This window comes from Oryza sativa, chromosome 9 (assembly GCF_034140825.1).
Source record: "Oryza sativa Japonica Group chromosome 9, ASM3414082v1".
Lineage (NCBI taxonomy): Eukaryota > Viridiplantae > Streptophyta > Magnoliopsida > Poales > Poaceae > Oryza > Oryza sativa.
The window spans coordinates 22,844,192-22,871,136 of record NC_089043.1 but is presented as its reverse complement, the minus strand read 5'-3'; the positions used below and the strand labels follow the sequence as shown (position 1 = coordinate 22,871,136).

The 26,945-nt window shown below is 44.9% G+C and overlaps 5 protein-coding genes across 5 annotated transcripts; 2 read left to right on the top strand and 3 right to left on the bottom strand.

Moving 5' to 3' along the window:
• Nucleotides 1–2,032: 2,032 nt before the first annotated feature.
• Nucleotides 2,033–5,404, bottom strand: LOC136351762 (protein MAIN-LIKE 2-like). The gene is made up of 8 exons (XM_066304057.1): nt 5,227–5,404; nt 4,785–5,154; nt 4,290–4,700; nt 3,898–4,196; nt 3,563–3,821; nt 3,185–3,470; nt 2,963–3,094; nt 2,033–2,899 (listed from the first exon to the last, which is right to left on the bottom strand). The coding sequence occupies exons 1-8, from the start codon at nt 5,373–5,375 to the stop codon at nt 2,610–2,612; spliced, it is 2,196 nt and encodes a 731-aa protein (XP_066160154.1). The 5' UTR covers nt 5,376–5,404; the 3' UTR covers nt 2,033–2,609.
• Nucleotides 5,405–10,741: 5,337 nt separating this feature from the next.
• On the top strand, nt 10,742–12,089 carry LOC4347397 (probable caffeoyl-CoA O-methyltransferase At4g26220). The gene is made up of 5 exons (XM_015755473.3): nt 10,742–10,897; nt 11,007–11,086; nt 11,208–11,352; nt 11,433–11,567; nt 11,648–12,089. The coding sequence occupies exons 1-5, from the start codon at nt 10,787–10,789 to the stop codon at nt 11,951–11,953; spliced, it is 777 nt and encodes a 258-aa protein (XP_015610959.1). The 5' UTR covers nt 10,742–10,786; the 3' UTR covers nt 11,954–12,089.
• A 1,121-nt stretch (nt 12,090–13,210) lies between these two features.
• LOC4347396 (WPP domain-interacting protein 1) lies at nt 13,211–17,391 on the top strand. The gene is made up of 2 exons (XM_015756384.3): nt 13,211–14,487; nt 15,640–17,391. The coding sequence occupies exons 1-2, from the start codon at nt 13,413–13,415 to the stop codon at nt 16,284–16,286; spliced, it is 1,722 nt and encodes a 573-aa protein (XP_015611870.1). The 5' UTR covers nt 13,211–13,412; the 3' UTR covers nt 16,287–17,391.
• LOC4347395 (photosystem I reaction center subunit V, chloroplastic) lies at nt 16,794–17,324 on the bottom strand. The gene has a single exon (XM_015756385.3). The coding sequence runs from the start codon at nt 17,322–17,324 to the stop codon at nt 16,899–16,901; it is 426 nt and encodes a 141-aa protein (XP_015611871.1). The 3' UTR covers nt 16,794–16,898.
• On the bottom strand, nt 16,794–22,856 carry LOC4347394 (phosphatidylinositol/phosphatidylcholine transfer protein SFH6). The gene is made up of 15 exons (XM_015756383.3): nt 22,700–22,856; nt 22,263–22,301; nt 21,884–22,169; nt 21,697–21,796; nt 21,323–21,589; nt 21,107–21,184; nt 20,925–21,026; nt 20,793–20,842; nt 20,581–20,677; nt 20,327–20,428; nt 20,109–20,222; nt 19,804–19,975; nt 19,253–19,605; nt 18,572–18,658; nt 16,794–18,489 (listed from the first exon to the last, which is right to left on the bottom strand). Exons 2-15 carry the CDS (start codon nt 22,267–22,269, stop codon nt 18,469–18,471), a joined length of 1,836 nt encoding a protein of 611 aa, XP_015611869.1. The 5' UTR covers nt 22,270–22,301; nt 22,700–22,856; the 3' UTR covers nt 16,794–18,468.
• Nucleotides 22,857–26,945: the final 4,089 nt, after the last annotated feature.

Genomic DNA, 26,945 nt, shown 5'->3' with positions numbered 1-26,945 from the left:
GTGATGCTACAGTAAACATTCTCTAATTATGGATTAATTAGGCTTAAAAAAATTTTCTCGCAAATTAGCTTCCATTTATATAATTAGTTGTGTAAGTAGTTTAAGTTTAATACTCTAAATTAGTGTCTAAATATAGAGACTAAAGTCTGGATCCAAACACCACCTAATTTTTTTTGATTCTTTGCATCGCATGTGAGGCGTCCTATCTGAGCTGTGATCCTCTGCGGCCGATCCATCCATCGCATGAGACAAGATTGTCTGAAACGAGGGACCGCCCGGCCGGCCGGCAATGTCCCTCAAACGCGTGAGCGCAATTATGCATCGCAGCCAACTGCGAAGACTGAACTCGTAAAGCCAAAATTCAAAGGCAAAGCGAGCTGGAGCTGGGGACGGAAAGGCTCACGTCAGTGAGCGCCAATTCAGTCTCGGCGGGGAGGAATCCGTCCGTGGTGCCAGTGATTCTCAACTCCGACTACTCATGGAAGAAACCCAACGGCATGATGGTAAACTGAAAGTAATTTATGAATAAAATTTATATATATATATATATATATATATATATATATATATATATATATATATATATATATATATATATATATATATATATATATATATATATATATATATATATATATATATATATATATATATATATATATATATATATATATATATATATATATATATATATATATTCTTAGCGTTTTAAAAGTAAGGACTGAAAAATAAACTGCAATGAGAAAATATCAAAATCAACTTTAAATTTAAGGTTAAAAATTTAAATTTTAGCTTATACGTATAAGCATATGTAGCACCATATGCCATATCGCTCGCTTTATTTTGTGCGCACCAAATTGGAAGATGATTGATGATTCTAGTGAGTATACGGGTCTGTTATACAACGTGACATTTACTTCCTTCAGATTAATACTACTTATCGTTTTGATGTCACGATTTTTTTAAAAAAGTAACTTTGAAACTAATTTTATCACAATATATAAAAATATCAATAAATATATACTTTTATTAAAATACTTTTAAAGATTAACCTATACCTATGGTCTTCATTTTATAAGACATATTTTAGGTGTTATTTATAGTCAGTAACCTTGTCTAAAATGTTTAATATTATCAACAGGAGAGAATAGAATTTTATTATCAGGTTTACGGTTAACTTCCTGATGGATTTTTAGATTGGTGAGTAGTACACAGATGACAAAGGCACCAGTCAAAAAATACAACAAAGATGAGAGGAAAGCTCAGCAACAGTAGGACTTGATTAAAGACAGAGTGTGATAAATATATGCAGTGCAGTAGCTAGTGCACGTTGGCCATGGTGATTAGTACGTGCCGGGTATTTTTGTCGCAACTGACAACCTTATGTATATCTCCTTCGTCGAAAAAAGAAAAGAAAAGCTGTTAGCCTTCGTATTTGTCGGTCGAATTTTTTTTATTTATAATTTTTTTTATTAAAAGTTTTACAAAAATAATTTTCCATTTTGAAAATTGACGGAAATAGTCGCCTACCGCCCTCTGGGAGGGCGATTTTTAAAAATCGCCCTCCCAGAGGGCGGCGAAAATGACGTGGCAGACGGCCGTTCGCTCTCGGGCGACGGCCGTCAACGAAATTTGCAGGCGGCCCCCTTGCCGCCCTCCGCGAGGGCGATTTTGTACTGTGCGGGGGGCCGCCTGCAAATGGGCGGCGAGGGGGGGCATGGAAATTTGCAGGCGGCCCCCTTGCCGCCCTCCGCGAGGGCGATTTTGCACTGTGCGGGGGCCCGCCTGCAAATGGGCGGCGAGGGGGCATGGAATTTTGCAGGCGGCCCCCTTGCCGCCCTGGGGGAGGGCGATTTTGTACTGTGCTCTATATTTTTTTTATATAAATATCAATAGTTATCAAATCTTTTTATATTGAAAACTATACAAGATTAAAATCTCCAAGATTGGTAAAATACAATTTTATTATTTTTTAGGGCATATTTGGAATGTTACCGTACAAATATTTTGTTAATGCCAAAATATAAGCAAGTTTTGGCACTACCAAATATTTGGTAAGGTAAAATTGCATTTGATCATATTTGGTTTGCTGCCAAAATGTAAAATTGTAGTGAAGAATGTTGTACATAATCTCAATTCTAGATTACGTATTACCAATTAATAGGCTTCCATTTTCGTGTGTGGTGTGGTAGTGGGAAAGAAGATATGAAGAGGTTGCCTTCAGATTGTCAATTATATAGCGTCGTTTTCACTGCAATATATGTGAACTCAATGAGATACATTATTCATTAGATGTGACAAGACGATCACGCGTGGGCGTGATTCACTTTATGTCAACAGGCAGCGCCGAAAGTTGATAGTGATAACTCGAGCTGCCGCTTTTCATGTGTGCTGTTGTGGACTGTGCGCGCTACTGGATATGGCACTACCGTGAAGCGCCGAAAGTGTGTTGTTGTGAGCATAAGTTGTTCAAGCACCATACGAATGAAAAGAACTACGTAGACGAGACAAACACAAGTAGTACTGCAGTAGTAATAGCAAAAGTAGTACTGCTTTACAAGTTTGTAAGCCAAAAGAAACGGTCACATAAGGACTGAAGAGGTAGAACACTACTGACGAGGCCTCTTACCCCTGTCCCTCCTACCCTGCGCCCTAATGTGCCCCTGGGAGTACGTGAGTCGGTCCGGGGGTACGGCACGGCCAACCCGTCCTGCCTGTACAGGTGTGACCTCTGGCTGCTCCTGAGTGTGCGCCTCTGGAGCTCCTCCAAGCTGAGAGGAGCCTAGTACGTCCTGGTGGTCTGCACCGTGCAAGTCGTCGTCGTAGAACTGGCTAGTAGGACCAGTCCTACCGGCGTGAGACGAAGAGGCCCCAGTACCGAAGATCCCGGCTGCAAATCCTGCTGGACAAGGACCATCAGTTTCGTATAGGTATTTAACAGTATTAATAAAAAGTAAAGTACCGTGTGGGCGAGGGATCGACGCTCCGTGAGAGGAAGAGCTGGCGAACGCGCCTGAAGAGGTGGCGAACGCCCCTGCGGAGCTCGCGGAAGCGCCGGTCGTGCCTGCGAACGCGCTCGAAGGCATACGAGGTCCTGCGATGAGGAAACGTGCAGTTAAAACATGGTGACACATTCGTGCAAAAGCTGAAACAAAAATGAACTAATATCTGGGCTGAACTGTACCGTGCGAAACCGGTGCTGTAGGTCGCACTGCTCCGAAGCTAGGGGCGCTCGAAGACAAACGAGGTCCTGCTCCGACGGTAGGACCGCGAGGCCGTGGGTGTACCGGACCAGCTGGAGGTACGACGTCCACGGCGCTGCGACAGGAGAAGACGCGCATGACCGCACGCATCTTCTCCTGCATCCGGTCGAAGGTCGACCTCTGCTCAACGTCAGTCAAGTGCAAACCTCTGTTCAACCTCACCTGGACTGCGGTGATATCGGCACTGATATCCCGTGCCGCATCAGCCTATGCAAGATGGAAATAAAAAATTCAGTAGTTGTCCTATATTATGCAAGATAAATGACATAATTGTTGGAAGTAATACAAATTGGACGTACCGCCACGAAGTAGTCTCGGTCACGGTGCGTGGGATACGCGTCCGTGACAGCGGCAACGTGCGGCTCTGGGGCGTCTGGAGTGAAGGTCACACGCGCACGAGTGCGAGGAAGGTACCAGCGAAGGTAGTCACGGTAGTTCTCCTCCGTGTGTGGGAAGAGCTCGTTGATCACCTCCTCTGTAGCTAACACCCAGTCGTCAACGTACTGCTGTACACGTGGAGCCCAAAGTGCGCCTGCTAGCTGTCCCCGTCGAGTCAACCTGTGAAGAGAGGTAAATTGTATGGCTCGATGATGTAATTATCATAAAAATTTAGAAATGAACAATCCGAACTCACGAGTGGTCGGCAGGGGGGACGGTCGGCTGCACGTTGCCGGGAAACACCTGCCTAAGTCCGAACTGTCTCATCACACGCTGCGGCCAGTGAGGCTCAACGAAAATGTCGAACACCATCGGCAGGATGGTGAGCCAGTAAGCCTGGTCGCGTGTGCACAAGGACGAAAGTCCTAGCGGTGCTCTCGCAGCGACGGCCTCTTCTGTGTACGGCTCCCAGATGACGTCGCTCGGCTGGAGACGGTCAAACTCGAACACGAAGTCCGGGTAACCACGTCTCACCTGGACGTGAGCGTAACGACGCTGCAATAAACATGATCGGAATTAGACATGTTATGTGAAGGAAAAAAAAAGAAGAGGACTGATAAACTTATAACGCAGCGAAGTTGCACTAACCCCACGTCGACACCAGTAAGTCCCCATCGTGGGACCGTCCTCTGGCCACTGCGCGCTGCGACCAACCCCGTAGGGTGCGCTGTCCACCACTGGTCGCCCTATGGCAAACCTCTCGGCTGCCCAAAGCTGAAGCAACATAGGACAGCCAGCGATGATCGCTCCCGCGTCAGTCTTCGTGCACGCCTCACAGAGGGCACGGTACGTGGCTGCTAGCACGGCAGAACCCCAGCTCCACTGCGGCACGTCCTGTGGCTGAGCATCCGCGATGGACCGTGCGTAGTGGACCAGCCGGAAGTCCACAGCGTGCCCGTGGGTGCTAGTGAACATCACCCACCCGAACAACCACAACAGGTACGCCTCAAGGGAGCGTCGGACCGAGTAATCATCAGCGTCAGGGTGCAGAAGGTCCGCCTACAGTTAAGAATGAAATGTTAGTACAAAACACTGATCCGGTCGCAAATAAGCACGTATGATAATAACAACTTATGTACTTACAGTGAACTGGAGCAACCAAGCCTTGCTAGGCCCGACTGTAGAGTACGGAGGAAGGGTGGTGGTCGGTCCTAGGTGTGGAAGGCGCATCACCTGCTCGAAGCGCGCAGTGATATCCTCCTTCCACCCAAAAACACCGTCGACGGGACCAACTGGTGCTCCCGCCAGCGGTAGCCCGAGCAGGTACGACACGTCCTGCAGTGTCGGAGCCATCTCCCCACAGGGAAGGTGGAACGTGTGCGTCTCAGGTCTCCAGCGGTCTACAAGAGCGGCAAGGAGTGACCGGTCTGCATCCCACCGCTTCGCTGGGTCACGGTCGTCCGCCGCCGCCTCAACAAGCCTACAAAGTGGTAGAAGGCCTGCCGCACGCAACCTGTATAGAGCAAACTTCAAACATAAGTATAAAACAAAGCAAAGTTGAGTTGAAATGTGAACATACGCGTACCAAGGAACGTGACGGGGGTCGACACGCAACCACTCGCGCGACGTGCGTGGACGGAAGGTGCCGAGCTGTGCACCCTCGACTGCTGACAGGAACGAGCGGTGGTTCCTGTCAATCCCACGGTTCAACAGCGCCGGTGTGTCGTACGCCATACCTGCATCAAATAGGTTGATCAGAAACATATAAATAATTAGTTCAACATAAGTAATAAATGTTCATAAGTGAATTACTAACACATATTAAACAAGAGTACAAACAAACAAAAGTGTTTAGTCCGAACACTCATCACGATAACATTATGATACAACACCGAATAGTTCGCAATACTACTAGTACAACAATAGTCGGAGGTACTCATTACAACAATATTGAATTGAAATTACACGATAGAAGTATTTAGTCCGAACACTCATTACATCATTTTATTTCCTAAATCGAAAGCATTGTTACACCATGGAATCGCCTGCTGCGCGACGACGCCTTGGCCTTGCGCGCCTGCTTGTTGTTCCTTCACCAGGTGGTCGCCTACCATCACTTGCCTGTCCAGATGGACTAGCATCTGCGCCGCTTGGAACTTCTGCATTCTTCGGGCATGTCTTGTAAGTATGGCCGCGCAGATCACACTTGCTGCAGCGTAAAGTCCTCCCACCTGCTTCTGACTCATCCATATCATTTCTGATGCGTCTAGTTTGGCGTCGACCCTTTTTCACCCTAAACTTAGATGGATCTGGAATATAAAAAACTTGGGCACTCAGCGTTGTGTAAGATCCTGAGATCCCGAACCCATATATCTCCTCACTCCATGTATGAAAGATTGCTTCTTTCCTGAAATAATTTGAGACGTACACATTGGGAGATATGCCACAATCACCGGCAGCAGCAAGAACGTGTGAGCAAGGAAGGTGATGAAGCTTCGGCTTCATACAACTGCAGGTACATCCACCATCCGCCTTCAAGACACATTCCTGCACGGCTTGCTTGCGATAGATACCACGCCTGCTCCTATCAACACACATTATTTCATACCGATGCACTTGTGTGCCTTGAGCAACAACTCTATGTCTCCGTGCCTTTTTGATTTTATCTTCCATGTACTTTGTCACTACGTTGCCAAACACTATGTTGTTATCGGCCATGGACGGACCAATTTTCTTGTATCGATCCCTAAAGTAGGCTTGCGTGCCGTGAAGGATGAATTCAACAATAGCAACCAATGGAAGTACCCGAACTCCTCGCATTACCCAGTTGTACACCTCTGCCAAATTGGTTGTCATTATGCCATACCGAGATCCATCGGTGTCGAACAATAGAGCCCACTTCTCCTTAGGCTCATTCTTAATCCACTGAGAGAAATTTCTGATGGCCGACCCTGACCTCCTTCTCATTGTTGGTGGGTCATCATGTAATGCACCAAGAGGTATGGGAGGCTCGTCACCTTCAACTTGTGGTCTGCGAGATTGCTCATCTGTTTGCTTCGTTGTCAACTCATCCAACTTGTCCCACAACTCATTAAATTTCTTCTCTTGGTTCTGTGCACAGAGCCTCTTAAAGAGCTCCATAAGATGCTTGTTCTTGAATTGCTTGTAGAAATTTGCACCCATGTGACGCATGCACCACCGACTCCGAACATCAGGCCACTTAGCTGGAAGTCCCTTCTCATCCCAACCGTTCTGCAAGTAGTCAATAGCCCGCAACATACCCGCATGACGATCATGTATAAGGCAAACGTTGGGCCTCATACGCACCACTGCAATGTGCACTCTCTCTAGGAACCAGTACCAGCTTTCAGTGTTCTCACTCTCTACAAATGCAAAAGCCATAGGTAGAACCTGGTTGTTCCCATCACACCCAATTGCTGTCAATATCTGACCTCGGTATTTACCTGTCATAAAAGTTCCATCTATGCATAGAACAGGTCGACAATGCACAAAAGCATTGATGCAAGCACCCAATGAGAAAAAGGCTCTTTGCAGCACACTCTTTGTTCTATCTTCAACCGATGTAAATGTATGTAGGTCATAGTAAGTATTATTATTCCTCTGGGCAATGGTGGCTAACAAACGAGGCAAATTATCATAAGAAGCTTCAAATGTGCCATACCTCATCTCAATGATCTTTTGTTTGGCTCTCCAGGCCTTTGCATAGCTTATGGTGTACTTGAATTTGTTCTCGATGTGCCTAATAATTGATTTTGGTTCAAAGCCAATGTTACCAACAACACTGCTGTACATCTCACTTGCCACAAAAGCTGAAGTGATGTTTCGGTGATACTTCTCCACCCCTTGTAAGTAGCACTTGTGCTCGGTCACAATGCTAACTTTCCAATAATCATTCCATTTACCCTTATATGCATGGACACGCCACGGACAATCTTCCTTCATGCACCTCACTTCATACACATAATTTGTTGACTTGACCACCCTAAACTCTCTCTGCAATGAAACTGCCCAATGCTTCACCGCCTCCTTCATCTCATCCTTATGAGCATACCTTGCACCCTCAATTACCTCGTACTCCTTATACTCCCAGGGTACATGATCACCCTCTGATATAACAAGACCAGAGAAGTCCTCATTTGCCCAATCAGTGGCCATTACATCACCTTCCTCATCGGATGATGCGTCGTCCTCCGCTTGCTCATTATCCGAATCTTCCCTCTCCATTTCATCAACAATTATACCGACTCTCTCCCCCTCATCCGCCATGCCCATGGCCTGCTCCTCCCTTGGTTGATTTTCCTCATTTTGCATCGATGGTCCAACAACATCCCCTGCATTGCTAGGACCCTCCACATCTTCGGTTTGCATTGAAACATTTGTATCTTTCTCTTGTACCGACACAAATATAACGAGGGGCCATGACCGTTCAAAAGCCATTTCCACATACCGTCTCCAAGCAGCAGTGCTGTCCATCGGCATTAGTTCCCAAAAATAACCTTCTATTGCACGACTCACTACAACAGATACTGACATTGTGTAGACTTCTTGGTCTATTCTAAATCCTCTCAACAACCAACTATAAATTGACTGAAATGTTCTCTCCGCAGGCCTATCGATGCCCTTAGATGTCATTACAAAATCTGACAGATCAACACCATCTGGACCAAATCTAATATTTCCTTCACCGTGAACTATCTGAAATGTGACCTTACTTGACATTGTGCCTGATGAAAACAATAACTGCGTTAACCTCGCATTTCTGTACTACGCCCTAAGTTACATTCTCTACAATATTGTTCTCTAAATTTCTAAAAGTAGGTTACATTCTCCAGATCAAACTAAACTACATCTTACAATTAACACTACTTTCTATGTCTCAATTCATACTATTATATTCTATGCTCTGGATCTACACATATGTGCTGTGTGCTACAGATCTGCTAAAATATATGGAACTAAAACTAAAACGCAACATATGTACTCAAACGTAATATATTAGTACAAATGCAAAAGATGTATGGGAGCATACCTGTGATGAAGTGAGCGAACCAGCAGGGCTTCGCCGCTCCCCTTCTGCTGCCCTCCCCTCTCTCTCTCTTTCGTTTTTTTTGGATTTTTAGTGAATATAATGAAATTTCATAGGGGAGGGGCTGGGCTTTATAGGGGGGAGGCAAAAATCGCCCTCCCCCAGGGCGGCAAGGGGGCTGCCTGCAAAATTCCATGCCCCCTCGCCGCCCATTTGCAGGCGGGCCCCCGCACAGTGCAAAATCGCCCTCGCGGAGGGCGGCAAGGGGGCCGCCTGCAAATTTCCATGCCCCCCCTCGCCGCCCATTTGCAGGCGGCCCCCCGCACAGTACAAAATCGCCCTCGCGGAGGGCGGCAAGGGGGCCGCCTGCAAATTTCGTTGACGGCCGTCGCCCGAGAGCGAACGGCCGTCTGCCACGTCATTTTCGCCGCCCTCTGGGAGGGCGATTTTTAAAAATCGCCCTCCCAGAGGGCGGTAGGCGACTATTTCCGTCAATTTTCAAAATGGAAAATTATTTTTGTAAAACTTTTAATAAGAAAAATTATAAATAAAAAAAATTCTTTGTCGGTCCACATCTCTGGGCCTAAAAGAAGACCCAATAAGGCACACCGTCCTGGGCCTAAAAGAGCCAGAACTAGGGCTAAAGTGGTTTTTTAAAAAGGAATAAGTTCGCTTTGACTCCCTTAACTAGTGACCGAATCTGATTCATATCCTGAACCATAAACCGGATATCTCAACCCCCCTAACTATTAAAACCGGTACAATTTGACTCCCTCTGTAGTTTTAGAGGATGGTTTCGCTGACATGTGGTGTTTGAAAACAAACTAGAGATTGATACCACACATATTTTCATGAGGTTTTGTTTTCATGAGACGGGTGGTGTTTATGCAAATATCAATCTAATCAAATAAGCCAAGTGGCTGGTTTTGTGATCTATATCATCACCAAGATTAGGAGGAGCTAGCAAGATCAAGGCGCTACTTCGACTACTTTGCTCACACGGGAGACTTTGTGCCAGAGTTTTAAATCTTCGGCTATAACTACTGCTATCTCCGACTATAGATGTTTCAGAAAGGGTCGAGTTATTGCTCTCATGTATAATTTATCCACTATAACTCTATTTAGCTCACTATAGTTGTTTAATAAGTCCAACCGCTTAATGTCTTAGCCCGCTATTTAAATCACTGCTCTGTGCGTATAACATATGACAACCACCCTTCCCTAGAGGTTGGTACCACACCCTCCATATTCCCTGTCCACGCCCTTCCTAATAAGCTGTTGGAGGGATGCAGGTCGTCTGCAGTACTATATGTGGGCCTCATAACCCTTCGGGACTATATATCAGGGCATTCCTAACCCAATGACTAGGATGGTGTCCATATCATTAAATAAGTTGCCACCTAGGATAAAAAATAATGTGGCAAGTGAATAAATAAGGAAAGAGAAGGAAACCATGTCTTGCAAGATATCATGTGAGATAAGTAGCATTAAATTGAAGTATAGAATAGTGGTGTTTGCATTGGAAGAGTAATGTTTAGTACTAGTTTCTTGATGATGTAGAGTTTATAAAAACCATGTCTAATTTTATAGGTTGGGACTGCCCTCAGCGAGTAGTTCTGCACATGTAAGTAGGATCTCAATTGCTGTTGGAGAGACGAATCGGGGCAAGCAATGCCACGTATGTTTGTCACAGTTTGCAGGAAAAACAGAATGAACAACTACTACTGGACGGCAATGGTAGACCAACTTACTGCTACCACTGTTGCATCAACCCACAAAAACTCACGAATATTCCGGTGATTAAATGCGTCCTATTCGTTCTATTTGGAAATATCACATTTGATCTTAGGGTGTGTTTAATTCACGTTAAAATTAAAAGTTTGGTTGAAATTAAAACAAGAGATGTGACGGAAAAATTGAAAGTTTGTGTGTGTAGGAAAGTTTTGATGTGATGAAAAAGTTAAAAGTTTGAAGAAAAATTATGGAACTAAACTCGGCCTAGGTTAAAAAAAATGGCATCTTTTTAAAGAAATGGATGCCTTAGCTGCCACATAGCTGGTGCCTGGTGGCGAGCGCAACGAACCACAAGGAAGAGCAGATGGCGGCCACCGGCGCTGGAGAAGGCAAGGAGACGGCCGCCGTCGCCGGCGGCGGCGGCGGAGGTAGCCTGCACAGTAAGACCCTCCTCAAGAGCGAGCCGCTCTACCAGGTAATTAATTATCCATCTAAACAACCAAACAAAGAAAAACAATTGATCACCGACGGCGAGCGACGCCTCTCTCTCTCTCTCTCTCTCTCTCTCTCTCTCTCTCTGCCAGTACGTGCTGGAGTCCACCGTGTTCCCGCGCGAGCCCGACTGCCTGCGCGAGCTCCGCCTCGCCACCGCCAATCACCCCATGTGAGGATCCGATTCCGAGGAGATGTGTTTGCTTTGTTCGTGTCTTGGTGCGGTTCTTGCACGGTGCGTGTTTGACGTTTTGTCTGTACGGGCGACGCGTGCTTTTTTTTTTTACGTGCAGGGCGGTCATGGCGGCCTCGCCGGATCAGGTGCAGCTGTTCGGCCTTCTGATCGAGCTGATCAGCGCCAAGAACGCCATCGAGGTCGGCGTGTTCACCGGGTACTCGCTGCTCGCCACCGCCCTCGCGCTCCCTGACGACGGCAAGGTCAGGATCGCTACCACCGTTCGTTCCTTTGCTAGCAATAGCAATCATCTTGTTCTCTTGATGTCCGTCCATGGTGGCAGATCGTGGCCATCGACGTGAGCCGGGAGAGCTACGACGAGGTCGGAGCGCCGGTGATCGACAAGGCCGGCGTGGCGCACAAGGTCGACTTCCGCGTCGGCCTCGCCATGCCGGTGCTCGACGAGCTCGTCGCCGAGGTACAGTACACTACACCGTCTCCTCCGACCGACATTACCATTACCGCTCGTAATCTGCTTGTTCTTTTTCTTTTGTGCAGGAGGGGAACAAGGGGAGGTTCGACTTCGCGTTCGTGGACGCGGACAAGGTGAACTTCCTCGGCTACCACGAGCGGCTGCTGCAGCTGGTCAGGGTCGGCGGCCTCATCGCCTACGACAACACGCTGTGGGGCGGCTCGGTGGCGGCGCCGCCGGCGGCGGCCGACGAGGCGGTGCCGTCGGGGCGGGACCGCTCGCTCGCCGCGCTCGCCAGGGAGTTCAACGCGGCGATCGCCGCCGACCGCCGCGTCAAGCCGTGCCAGCTCGCCATCGCCGACGGCGTCATGCTCTGCCGCCGCGTGGCCTGACCACCACAACACACCGATCCCCTCTCCATGGATGTACTTTTCAGAAAGTGCGTTGGGTAAAAGTAAAAATGAATAAAAGTTGCTACTACTTGGACTCTTTTAGTCATAAAATATAAAAATTTGGATGATGTGAGTATCCTTAGAGCCTGTTTAGTTTTCAAATAAAATTTTTCATATTGTCACATCAAATGTTTAGACATATATATATAAAGTATTAAATGTAGAAAAAAAACAAATACACGGTTCGTTAGGAAATTGCAAGATGAATCTTTTAAGTCTAATTACGTCATAATTTAACAATGTGATGCAAAAGAAACATTTGTTAATGACGGATTAATTAGGCTTAATAAATTTGTCCACAGTTTCCTGTGAAATCTTTAATTTGTTTTGTTATTAGGTTACGTTAAATATTTTAAATGTGTTTTCGTATATCCGATGTGACGTATAGGGGCAAAAATTTTTTTGGCCCTTATTTGTCCACAGTACTTTAAGCACAACTTTTCGTTTTTTATATTTGCAAAAAAAAAATTGAATAAGACGAGTGGTCAAACGTTACAAGTAAAAACTCAAAATTCCTTATATTGTGGGATAGAGGGAGCAGGATGCAACCGTACATCCATCCAAAATCATCGAGCACTAGTATACTAGGGCCGTGTTTAGTTTCCCCTCTATTCCCAACTTTCTATCACATCATATCACATTAAAAATTTTTCTACACACATAAACTTTCAACTTTTTTTTAAAAATCTTAACTTTCTTCGAACTTTCAACTTTTTTCAGAAACTAAACACACCCTAGGATGCAACCCATTCTCTGAACAGGGCCTATCTCTGAGCAGAATGGCCAATGCATTGAGCAATTATAGAAGATGTAAATAATCTACTCGCTGATTAATTAATAGGTCACACTTTGTACTTTCTGATGGCCTCGAAATTCCATCTTGTTGTGATGTTGTCTATCTTTGAACCAGCCCGTTCGTCATTCCTCTTGGATAGTAACTGCCTCCCTCAGAGTTCAGGGTTCAGACAGGCGACTGTTGCAACCACATGATGTTGAGATGATCAATTTTCACAAATTGCAAAATAAACAAACCTTTTCTTTGGAGACAACAAGTTTACAAGTGACTTGATTTTCAGCTGAATTTTCATAGAAAAAAATGGGTTAATCATGTTACTGCACATGAGACGCCATTATAGAAAAAGCTGCAAAAAAAAAAACGATAAGGGAAGCAAGCAGATGACAACTCTGTTTCCTCTCGCCTTCCCACTAGTACTTCTCTTTTCTTGATTTCTTCCTCCTCCTCGGATCCCTCCAAGATCGAGGCCGATCCCCACCATGCGCGCCCACCGATCCCGACAGCTCGTGTCCCGCGATCCCATGGCGGTTCTCTGATCCCATCTGGCTCGCGAAGCCGCCGCGTTTTGACGGGAATTGCGTGGGCTGCGGGCGGCTGGACGCCATGGATTCCGGCGGCAACAGCGTGAATTCTGCGGTGGAGTCGGTGGCGGAGTCGCCGGCGCCGGCTTCACCGGCGAGCAATCCCACCGCACCCGCCGCGGTCACCAAGGGGCGTGGGCTACGGCGGTGGCGGCGTATCCCCCGGGAACACCACGAGGAGGGCTCACCTGGCTCCGGCGGCGGCGGCGGCGGCGGCGGCAGCGTTGCGGCCGCTGCCGCGGATGAGGACTTGGCGCAGCTTCACAAGCGCCGGCACCCTCTCGGCGCCGACGCGCCTAAGGGGAAGGAGGAGGCCGCCGCCGCCGCCGCCGCCGCTGCCGTGGAGGAGGTGGGGAGCGAGAGCCCCGTCGCCTCCGTGGAGTCCAGCTTCGCGCCGCAGGAGGCGCCACCGTCGCCGCCGGTCCAGACCAAGCTGGACCCGGATCTCGGCTTCCTGATCGCCTCGGCGGGGTTCTCGGTGGGCGCCGGCGGCGCCGACTCGGACAACAGCGACGACCGGGCCAGCAAGTCCTCCACCAACGCCGCCGCGCCGCGCCACGACTTCTCGTTCGGCGGCGGCTTCGGCCGCGAGCGCGACAGGCCGCGATCCCGCGCCCCAGGCGCCGCCGCGCACGCCAAGGGCATCCGCACGGCGCGCACGCGCGGAGCCCACGGCGCGCGCGCCGCCACACCGACCCCCTCCATCGTGGAGCCGGAGAACTCGCGCTCCAGCGTTGAATCCAACCTCCGGAGCTCTGCCGCTGCTCATGCGCGCCAATCCAGTGCTGGCATAAGCAGCAATGGCGTTCACAAGGTTCTCTATGATGATGATGACGATGATGATGATGATGCCGAGCAGAGTGACGGCGAGCCTCCGAGCGAGGAGGCGGCGCGCTCTGGAGCAGGAGGTTTCTACAGGGAGAATGGAAGTGTAGTAGGGAGATTGGTAAAGGGCAGCAGTGATTCCGATGCCGATGATCATGGATACGATGAGAGGAGTATAGGCAAGGGTGAGAATGGGGAAATTCATTCGGGTCTCGATCCGTATGTGCAGTCGATCGCGATGCTCCGGTCAGCCGAAGAAGCAATTGAGAATGGTAATACTGAATTCCCCTTTATCATAGTTTTATTCATGAAAACTAATACTCCATGATTGTAGTTTAATTCATGTCTTCTCTATTTGGTTGTGAAGACATATGTTGCTGAACTCAGCCTTGTGGAGAGTCTCTCAAAAGATTGAATATATAGTTCCAATTATTATTAGTTGCTTGATGGAAGACCTGATAGTCTAGATCAATCCATTAGTGTTATCTGCATGAAGTCAACACTTCCTATTCTCTTGTTATCTTAGTGGGTGAAGTTTAGAACCTCCATAATGCTAGTACTACCTATATTTGTTTCAATTATTGTATTTTGAGATTCATCAGTTCAGTTCCCTAAACATATAATGGTAAATGAATGAAGGGGCAATGCATAAATACATAATATCTGTAGAGGATCAAGATAATGCTTGTAAATGATCTAAGATACTAACTTCTTGAAAAAAAATTAATTCACACTGGTTGCATGCTTCTTTCGTACGAAGTGGTGAGTGGTGATTATGTTGAGGCAGCACTTTTGAATGAGTTTATCCTATGAAAAATCTTTAGCATAGAATTAACTCGCACTACATGTGGACATCCTGCTAAAAAGGTCTTTGCTGATGTTTTTTTTTGTTTGACTTGTAACTTGTAAGATGAATAGATCTAAAGTGCTGGCATGCTTCTAACTGCTAAAGGGAAATGTGGTAGATGACTTGTACCATTTTCACATATTGCAGCCTATAAAACAATTGTTTTATGCAATTATGGCCTTTGTGGCAATTATTTACTGCAAAGTGCAAATTGCTGATTTGCTCATTGGTTAGAAAAGGACATCTTCTGTTTAGCACCGTATGCATTATGGCATTTAGTTCTTGAAATTGGTTCCTTTTAATAAAGTAGCATTTGTTGACTTGTTGTATTCTTCTAGCCTTTTTCCAAAGTAGAATATGTCATCGCATAATTAAGAACATATACTTTCCCAGCATGTTCTGTGAAGTTTCCTTAGTCCATCTCCCTGTAATGAAGTTCTGAGTGCCTTGTTACTTTATCACTTCAGCATGGTCATAACATCATTTGTATTTCATATGATCTATTAAAACATTAAATCTCCTTTTGGCCCAGTCAAAGCGTTCTTTCAATAACTATTTGCTTCATTGTATGTTACAGAGATCCAGAAGTTTATTGAAATGAGAAATGAAACGTGTGAAAATTCTGCAAACAACCACAGTGAAACTGAATGGAGTAGTTCATGCCATTTTGACGAATCCACAGAAGAACTGAGTGAGAAGTTGAAGCTTCTCGAGTCTAGGCTAAACGAAGCTTCTACCCTCATCAATGATAAGGATTCAGAAATACTTGAACTCGATGTGCTCAACCACAAACAACCAAAGCAGCATGTTCTATGCAATACCGAGCTGCTGTCTCTGCAATCTGATATGGATCAACTGTTCCTGGAGAAGATGGAAGCAGAGACTCAATGCTTCATCCTGACAAGAGCATCGCAAGCTTGGAATCCCCTGACTGAGGATCAAGCTGCTATTTTTGACATTCAGAAATCTCTACCTGAGGATCACAAACAGCTTGAAGCTAAGCTACGGCACACCGAGAACAGGGCACTGATGCTAGAGGAGATGGTGGAGAAGCTAGAGGCACAGTGCAAAGATCTTGCTAGGACTTCAGAAATCCTGAAGCTGCAGGCAAGAGCAAGCAGAGCTTCGCTGTTTTGCTCCGTCCAGTTTGTTCTGCTGTTCATCGCCGTCGGAACCTTCCTCGTCCGGCTATGGCCCTCTTCCTCTGAATTTGTACCTACCTGAGGTTAGAAAATCCGGCGCCAATGAGCCTTTGTGTAGGCATTCTTGAAAAGTTCCTTATTGTAATTTACTAAGCATTGGTCACCCTATAATTTTTCAAGTCTGTAACATCAACTCAATTTTGCTAGTAATCTCTTCTTATCTTTACTGTACTTCAATCACCAATGTACTTCTCGATTATCTGGATTCTGTAAATGTCAAAAGTTCCTATATAAATGTATTTCTTTGCAGACCGTATAAATTGAAATTGGAAATAGGTTCCAAAATCAGTCTCATATTTTCATACTGACTTTCAAACTTTTCTGTGCCTGGTGCTCTCTATTTGCAAATTCAAGATTGCAATTCATGAATCATGGAGCACTGGTAATTGAGTTTCTGGGTAAGTGCCAGTGCCACACATACGAAGTCTGAAACTCTGAAAGTAACTGATACATGAGCATAGAGAAAGATCATCAAACTGACAAATTTCATGCGGCCAATATACACACGCGATTGCACTACTGTTCCAAATTAATCAACCTTTTTTCTTTTCTTTTTTACCCATCTCATACATAATCACGTAGAAACACCAGAGATCCATTCAGATTACATTGCATCCATCCAAGATGAGAATGATCAGAAGAAGTTTGGGTTGTATCCGTTGCTGCAGGTGGCGAGGATGTAGTAGGCGACGATGTGGCCGAGGGAGCCCCAGGCGAGGACGTCGACGAGGTTGAAGCCGACGGGGTCGTTGGACCGGAGCAGGCCGGCGAACTCCTTGGCGCGCTCGTCGCCGGCGTCGAAGTGCGTCTTGCCGTTCTGCTCCGGCACCTGCTTCGCCACGTTCTCCCGCTGGAAGTTGAAGAACACGAACCGCCCCAGGAACAGGGAGACGCCGGTGCTCAGGCTGATCACCAGCGACGGGCTCAGCTCCGCCCTCGCCGCCACCGACCTCCTCCTCGCCGGCGCCGCCCTGAACGCCACAGACGGCGACCGCACGCGCGGCGACGGCGCCAGCCGCAGCCCGGCCACGGTCGGCGGCGACAGCGAGGTGGCGGCCATGGTTCTTGGAGCTTGGAGCTTGAGGGTGGGTCTCGCTGCGATCGAGTGGTGGTGCTCTCTTGATCTCGCGAGCTCGTGTAAATGGTGGTTTGGGTATATAGCGGGAGGTGACGTGGCGGATATGGTGGGGCCGGGGGGAATGCGAGGGTTTGTGGTGGAGAGGAGGGGGATTTTCGAGGCGTTGTGGGGATTGGTTGGGTCCAGGATAAGGTATCTATATTCTAAGCCATAGCAATTTGGTTTCTTTTTTTCTCCCCCTCTCTACTCTCTTCTGAAATTCAAGTAATTTAGCTATGCATCTCACTGTCTTTTGCTACTGGAAAGTTACTTGGTTGGTCAGGAAGTCAGGGTGAAATGTAGTGGCTGTGCAACATTGCATTCAGTTCAGGAGTGGTTCAGCTTGCAGAAAGTTATTTTTTTTTTCCTTTTTACAGCATGAAATCAACCAGAACTTGTTCAGGAATTCAGATTAACTACCGTTCTCCATCAGATAAAAAGGATTATTAACCTTTAGTTTCTGTTGCTCAGGAAAAAATTACATGGTTGGTTAGGAAGGCAGGGTGAATGTAGTGGCTGTGCAAATGTTGCATTTTCAGGGAGTGTTCAGCTTGCAAAAAGATGTTCTTTTTACAGCATGAACTCAACAAGAACTTGTTCAGAAATTCAGATTAACCTGGCAATTCGTCATGTTAGTTTATGTTCCTCAGGCAGGACAGAGCTTTCCATTTCCATTGCAGAAAAACAAGAACTTGCCTGGAGATTAGCAAAGGAAGAAGCACAGCCGCCATGAAACGTCCTTTCAGCATATGGATCACAAAAATTCAGACAATGTAACAACAGATTCTCCCTTCAATCCTCCAATTCAGAGCAGAGAGCTACAGCAGCTGACAGATGCATCACTGATCTTGCTATTGGTAATGTTCAGGGAGGCAAAAAAGGGATTATTGTTGAGATTAACAGCTACCAAAACGGATTCACAAGCTGCGATGCAGCAAGCCAGCGACAGAGCTGAGCGAGCGATGATCTTTCCTCTGCACAGGGCTGAAGATCTCCGAGTCAAAAATGGCACTTGCAGAAGGTTTTCAGGCTACAGCTTCAGTCTTCATGGTCGCTCAAGGCCAGCCAGACAAGAGCAGTCTTTTACTTATGAACAGCACAATCTCCTCTGCAAAAGTAGCCAGGATAATATCACAAGGCAAGTTCTATTAACATGCATAAATGAAAATGAAGGTTTGTGATTGACTCACCCTGACACTGGAAGATTGGTAGTGATGTTGCATAGCTTCCAAGGTCTCCATCATCTCCATCTGCTTGACCAGGGTCATATGCAATACCTGATGGAAAATGCAGCAAGAGAAAGAACTGTAATGTATGTCTGATAAGAGAGAGATTAAACATGGTTCAGTGTGACTGATCGATCGGACAAATCTAAAGAGATAATAAAACACACTGATGGGGTCTAGGGAAGGATGCCAAAAGCCTGAAACTTCTACTAAAGACATTTACCAGTTCAGGGTATGTAAGGGATAGGATGTTTTGTCAGTCTATTGAACAATGGTGAACCAAAAATGGGGCCTATTGTTGTAGGTACATAAACTCTGTATATATTCTATAAAATATATATACTGTAGGGGCCTCTACTACTGTTTGTCTGTTTCCCAGGCATATGGGGAACAAAAAATGTTAGTTTCTCTGAACCATTTGCCATTTTAAATGTCCCCAAGATCTTGAAGTCATAAAATGCAGTGCGTAGACAAATAGAAATATGAATGCTGAGAAAAGAGGGCAGACCCAAAGTAAACAGAAGAGAAGACAAAACACAATCATAGGGAATGGAGAAACACATTTTGCCTCTGAAGTCGGATTTTTTAGTGCAGTAACATACTAACAAAAATTTGCATGACAAATTAGTTTGCAAACTAACTTACTCTTTTAGTCCTTTCTAGATCCGATTCGATGGTTTTTATCCGATCAAACGATTGTAGCAGTAGACACTCTTTCTCCTTTGGCATATCTGGAGGTTTGCTCATGAGATGATTGCATAATGATTCAAGTTTTTCAAGACGTTGTAAACAAGCACTCATGTTATCTTCCGTTGCACTTCGAGGCTGAGGTTCATCTTCTACATTAGAAGGATGAACATTCTCTAGCATGTTTCCTCTTCTACTGACAAAAAGGCTGAAAACGGCTAGTATCTTGATCATGAGTGTGCCTACTACTCTAACGAAATTGCTCAAAGTCCTTCCAGTCAGAGTGCCATGAAAACTAATTGCCATGTTCCCTGCAAGAGCAAAAATGGGTATTCAAAAGAAGTGGTTATAAATAATTATACAGTAAAATAAGACTGTGGCTGAAAAGACAAAATCTGAAAGAGATATTTGGTGTGGTGAATTATTTGAACAGAAGATACACTTTTTGTTGTTCTAAAGTGGAAACTGTACTGAAATGCAACTAACTTGCTATGAAAAAGAAGAGGTACCTAAATTATTCATCCATCTGGTTGTGGATGAATGTTCATGAGAGACCAGTTGGTTTGGCACCATTTCAGAAGATTGTTGTACAGACTGAGAAGATTCAGGAGTTACATCTGGGAGACCCTTCCTGTCACAAGACTCACAACTACAGAAAGTTGAAGAATCTGATCCCTTAACCTAGTGCAGGCATTTTGATATCGAGTCAGTTCATATAATGTATCAAGAACATAGCTCAAGGCATCAAAATAACTGGAGATAATGTATCTTAGTTAAAGTAAAGGATAGTTCAACAAATAAGCACAGCACATACTTCTTCGCTAACTGGAGTAAGGAAACTGTAGTCAGTACTCCTCAGGACAGCTGATAAACTGAACTCATCAACATCTGACTCTGATTCAGCATTTGATATATCACTCATCATCCCCTGCTTCCAGAAGAAACAATAGCAAAAGGTTCATCAGGAACTACGAAGCAATACTTCATTGGAGTTTGGAATGGTTGAAGGAAAAGAGACATTCAGAACCTTGCCTTCAATTTTTCTGCCCTTAGGGAAGATCCGCTCCTGTCTTCGCTATCAGAAACTTGCTTGATTTCCCTCATACTACTACTGCTCCTCATACTGTGTATCAGCTACAAAAGAAACTTCCACATTAGTTTACTTTTCAGAGGGATATTCATTTCTAGAACGCTGTCACAACTCACAAGTAATCTTCCATGGACAGCATTTCTAATGTTGGGGCTGTTGTACAAAAGTATGGTCAGGATCACAAATTGAGAGGTACCTTCAAAATGACATGATCATTCCACGGCCCTTTGTTAGAACCAAGGCAACCACCTTCACTGCATGTACATGAACCGCCAAGAAACTCTGGCAATTCACTGTGAAATCACAAAGCATTTTCCAAATCTTGGTAAGCTGAAGAGCTATAGCTGTATAAATATATACAAGCTGAGTTTCAACGATGGTTGCTAGTTGCAGCTAGTTGATACTAACCTTTTGTCAATTACTTCAAGAAGTCTACTCTGGTAGTTTGTACCAAGAACCTAAGCAAAACAACAATTTTAGACCCAATTTTAACACACCAGTAAGATGCTAATCCTCATTGATCACAAACATGTCACTTACATGAATCTTTGAAGAAGTTTTTGGGTCAAGAAACCCTTTCACACTGTTCCATATCAGCTTGAAGCCACTGCCAGCATTCACTACATACATCTGATGTAATGTCTGCAAATTCATGTGCAATTAAAATGTGCACTTCACTAACCAACACTACACACATCACACCCATGGAAATCCAAAATTACCTCAGGATAGTAATCACTATCTATCTTCTGCATCCGGTGAACAAGCTCCCTTGCAGTCTTTGAGAAATTCTTCAGCCCCTGCAACAACAAACAAAACAAAACAACACAACAACAGCAACATTAAAACTGAAGGATTGACAAAAATCCAACACTAAAGACAACACAACACACATATATCCAAACCCAATGTTGGAGCTTTGTCATTGGCATACATACCACGCCATGGACATCCAGTATGGTGGTTGTGGAATCAATGTGCCTCTTGGCCGCCAATGTGCAGGCAGGGAACCTCTCCCTGAAAGCCCTCTCGAACTCCTGCACATGGTACTTGATGTACCTGTCCACCGAGGTGATCTGCATCAGCTTGTTGGGATACACCTTGCCGAGCCTCTCGATGTACACCGGCCGGCCTTCCCGATCGACGCCATGGTAGCCCTGAGGGTAGTACCGGAGCACGTCGTCGAGCTCATCGAACTCGAACTCCTAAACCACAAGAAACCCAAGAAATGAAGAACAAATGAACAATCCAAAAATTATTCAGACACTGTAAGTTATCAGGTGAAAATGTTACTATCTGAATCTCTGATCACCTCCAAGATCGTGTCGGCTCCGAACTCCTTCCTCCATCGCAGCATCTCCGCCCACATTTGCATCGCCTTCTCCGAATCAAACTTTCTTGCCTTCAGAAACCTGAATCACAACGGGAGTTATCATTAGCAACTTTTTGGGGGAAAAAATGATAGATTTTCTGTTTCTTTTTTCTTGGCATTTCTCCACCTGAGCATCATGTGGTAGTCGTCGTGCTTGTCGGGGAGGAGGGCGTGCACGGCGAGGCGGTCGCGGAACGCGGCGACGGCGAGCTCCTCCTCGGCGTCGCGGACGTCCTCGATGGACATGGCGGCCGGGTACCGGAAGTCGACGCGGCGGCGCCGCCGCCGCCCGCCGCGCTTCCGGAGCGCGCGGATGGCCTTCCGCCGCAGCGACGACCCCATCCCGCGCCGCCGCCGGTCATCCTCGGAGTTCGGGTCGCACGGCGATATCTCGAGCTCCTCGCCATGGCTCACTGTGCAGAGCACAACGAGCGTGTCATCCGACAAACGCAAAGAAAAAAGAAAGAAAGATGAAAAGTTTCAATGCCAAGAACTGCTTCTCTTACCTGACATTGTCTCGCTTCCGGATTAAATTTGGATCTTGACTGAAATCAAACAGATGTGATGATTTCACGCTATGAGAAGAAATCAAACTGATGGTGTTTTCTAGTACAACAAACAGCTACGAAAATAAATCAAGCAGAAGTTGTTTTCTAGCAACGAGAGGAATTTGCTGCGATTTGATGGCAAAAAAAAGGAGAATAGAATAGAAAGGTCGTTGTTGAGTCTCATCCAAAAAAACTTGCAGGTGGCACCACATCCACATTGGATCGATCCTAGGATCTCCCAAAGAAAAGAAACAAGAACCGATAGGAACAGCTCAACTCACAACCAAAGAAACTGCATCTCTTTGCTAGGACAAAATCTCTGACTTAGCTAGGAATCCATTGAAACAAAAGCAATCCAAACGGCAAGAGATTGGATCAGTTGAGCGAAAATTTACATTTTCTGGATCCAATCGGCACAAACCGAGAGTGCTACGACCTCTCCTGTAGTCCTGCGTTGCTGTTGCTGTATGGACGGCAGGACAGACTGAGACTGCAGCTCTGCAGATCAGGAAGAAGAGTGGCCGGTGATCAACTAAATAACTGATCATATATAGTACTAGTAGTAGAACACTTCTTTAATTATGTATGATACACATGTCATGTATTCTTACGGGACGTGGCATACAGTATGGAGCAGTGTATATACCGGTAACATATCCTATACACACAAGCTTCCTGTACACACTTCGTGCACTCCAACTAATAAATATCACCAAAAATTCTATAAAAAATGGACATTTACTACTAACGGTATTACACATATATGCAAAATCTCATATTCAAATTCATTATATTTTAGTTGTAGCAAGAAAAATAAAAAATCTGACAGTTTTGAGGCATGTAGGTGTAATACTATTGGAATTATGTGTCATTTTTTAGAATTTTTGTGATATTTGTTAATTGGTATGTACGGAGTGCACACGGAAAACTTGTGTGTATAGTCTGTATATATATACCTGTAGATATACGGATGTGTCGGTAGGAGGACCACTTCTGCAGTTCATCACCTCACCTACATTGTAGTTTGGGCTGAAAAAACATGGCATCTTTTTGGTTGAAACGATGATGGAACATGAGGCGTGGAAGTATGAAAACCTAGGCAGCTCACGGCACGCCATTCCACCCAAATGTCAGGATTGTTAATTTGTTTAGGAGACTTAGCAGCAAATTGATTGATTACTCATTCCCAGTGCTCAAGCAGTCCACTGTCAGATGAATGTGGTCAATTTTCCCTTCCAACTGTTTGCAGTTGATTAGAACAAAACAACTGTAGGGTTACAGTTGATTAGAAAGAGGTAACTGTAGTTACTACAGTACTGCAACTAGCCAACTAGTTAGGTGCTCACTCCATCCCATAATATAAGCGATTTTGGATAGATGAAACATCCTAGTACAATGAATATGGACAAACGGTTTGTCCAGATCCATTATACTAGGATATGTCACGTCTACCCAAAATCCCTTTTATGATGGAAAGGATGGAGTACTACATCCATTCCAAAATATAAGGCCATGTTTAGTTCCAGGGGTAGAAAGTTTTAGCGTGTCACATTGAATATACGGATACACATTTTAAGTATTAAACATAGACTAATAACAAAACAAATTATAGATTCCGCCTGTAAACTGCGAGACAAATTTATTAAGCATAATTAATCCGTCATTAGCAAATGTTTACTGTAGCAATATATTGTCAAATCATTAAACAATTAGGTTTAAAAGATTCGTCTCGCAATTTACACATAATATGTGTAATTAGTTTTTCTTTGTCTATATTTAATACTATATGCATGTGTCCAAACATTCGATGTAACAGGATAAAAAGTAGGATGAAAAGTTTTTGCGTGGGAACAAAACAGACCTAATAAGCAGGATCGGATTAAACACGTCCTCTGTCTAGATTGTAATGGAGTCCTAGCAATGTGCACAGCTCTAAATTGTTCCAAACCAAACTACAGCAGAACTCTGTCCTTTGCCTTTGTCTAATTTAAAATTTAATTTTAAAATTGATTTTAAGGCTATTTTTATCATAATTTGTGTTTTTTTACGGAGGAAGCATATAAAAGTTTCACTCATAATTTTTTTAAAAAAATCAACGATAAATCGTTACATGCATGTTTTCCAACCAATATAGGAGTAACACAACCAGCTACTCCCGTCGTCTCATAAAAAACAAACCTATGACTGAATGTGAATGTGATATGTTCTAGTACAATGAATCTGGGTTTATAGTATAATAAATCTGGGCAGGAGTTTACTCATATTCATCATAATATAATATGTCACATCCATTTTATAGAACGAAGGGAGTAGCTAGCTAGTACATAAACAAAAAAAAAAGGCAAAAAGCATAGAAGCAAACTGCATCGACCTCAGGCAGAGCAAAGCGATCGAGCACCATGCATGGCCGGCCGGTCGCCGAAGCCAGTGCGCGGAGCCACCTCCATGCCGGCCGTACAATCGCTCGGGCTTCGTCGCTGCTATCTTCACTGTCGATAGCCATTAATGTTTATAAAACTTAATCGATCACCGAAAAATACTTCTAATCGTTTGGGCTTGATGACATTGCTGGCTCCGCCACTGGCCACAGCCACATCTCGCCGTCAAAAAAAAAAAAAAAACGCACGCGTGCTCCGTCGTCGCCGGCCGCCATGGCCGCGCATGCTGTCCTTTGTCACGAGGAGGACGAACAAGAGAGACCACAGACTGAGAGATGCAGGTTCGTGATGACTCACGCCATTGACCACCCTGGTTTAGGGGTAGATTGGGCCCGGATTTTGCAGGGGTTTATTGGGTTTATGGGAGCTCGGATTGATTAAATTAATGGAGGAGTAAGTAGTTTTGGACTGGCGTTGTAACGTGGTTTCTGTCCCCGGAGTTTTGTCGTGTTACCGCGTGTTCCCGTGACGGCCACAGTGCTCTCTGTCGTCTCTCTCTCCACTCCTCATTACAAAATTCACCATCCCTACGCGCCAATCTTAGCTTCAACGATGATACAGTGCCATCACGATACTTTGGTTAGGGCTTTCTTTCACAAAGTTTCCACAGATTTTCTCCATTGCAAAAGACTTTTAATTATTTTTCTCCATGCTAAAAGCCTACTCCCTCCGTCCCATAAAAAATGAATATAGAATCGGATGTGACACAACCCAGCACTACGAATTTAGACATACATTATGTCCAGATTCGAGATTGGTTTTTTATGGGACGGAAGGAGTACCGATAGTCTGTGAAAAAGATTTACTCATATGGACGAATTAAATAGCATCGTAAAAGCTAACAAGTAGGACTAGAAAAAGTTGTCTAAGCAATATCGGTATGAATAATGAAATTAAACTATTGTTTTGACTGCTTGCGAAAAATGGATCTTTCACTCTCTAAATACAGTATTGTATATGCGAGCTTCTTATGGAACAGAAACTTCATACTCCTACTACTACTTGGAAAAAGTTCTGAGATTTTTAAATGAATGGGAAAAAAATATAGGATTTTACAAGAACCGGAATTAGGATCTGAAAATTTTCAAAGCAGCTACTGCGGCTATTCATCAATCATGGATCATCAGTATTTCACACTCCACGTTGCGACTGTTGGAAGGACAGGAAGCACAGTAGCATCTTTTGGTTGGTGACCTCTCCTCCTTTTCAGGTCCGTATTCAGGCATAAGATCATCAGTTACATGAAAGCTTTCTCTCTGATTTCTCCTTTTCTGCCTGCCTCTGCTGCTTTTTCTACTACCACCTTGTCATCTTGTTAATGGATCCATATGCCCCGGTGTCGCAAGCAGTCAAAACCCTATTCATGGCGGTGCAAAGCCACCACGAGCTCTTCAGAGTTTCAGAAAGTTTCAGAAAACTTTCAGGTTTCAGCCCACTCTCGAATGCTCCATGGACGTGTAGCTGACAGATACAGGAGGTAATTAAGCTGGCTTTAGAGAGTTTGATTGATTGATTGATTTACTGCCACAAGTTTATTTATTGCCAGTGATCAGCCAAAAGATCGGTTTGATTTGACTGAGGTTTAGCAGAAAATTCAGCAGGATGGTTGCGGATATAGTGTTAGTGACTGAAAACTGAAAAGTTGTGTCTCTGAACCTCTCTTAACTGTCTCATTTTAATCAGCACACAGTGGAGACATGGATCTGCATTGTTGTGGGAAAGAGGAGAAAAGGCCTGCATCAAACCCCTTTCCCTGTTTTGGATAGGTTTTACAACTTCTGTTATTCCCATCCAGTTTTTTCAATAAAAAAAATCCGGTCCATTAAGTTCAATACAACAGTGTGTTTATATGTAACATTGCCACAACTCACCAGTCAAGTGTGGCCTGACATACTTCGTGTGGCAAACGAATTGTAAGTCATCATTGTGGGAAGTTAAACAAGTGATTTGAGTCTATGACAAGTGAGCGAAGACGCTAAGAAAGCGTGACAAGTCATAATTGCGACAATAAGCCAAACGCATTACTAAGAAGGTGTGACATGGCAAGTTAGGGCTTTCAATCAAACAACCTCTCAAAGGCACGAGACACCTGAAATGGTAGGATTGGGTAATTTGTGAGTGATGAACTTGACAATGCTAGTTAATTGGAGGATGGTGTGTGATGTTAATTGTTGGGCTAAATTCCCTCTACGTAGAGCTTCCA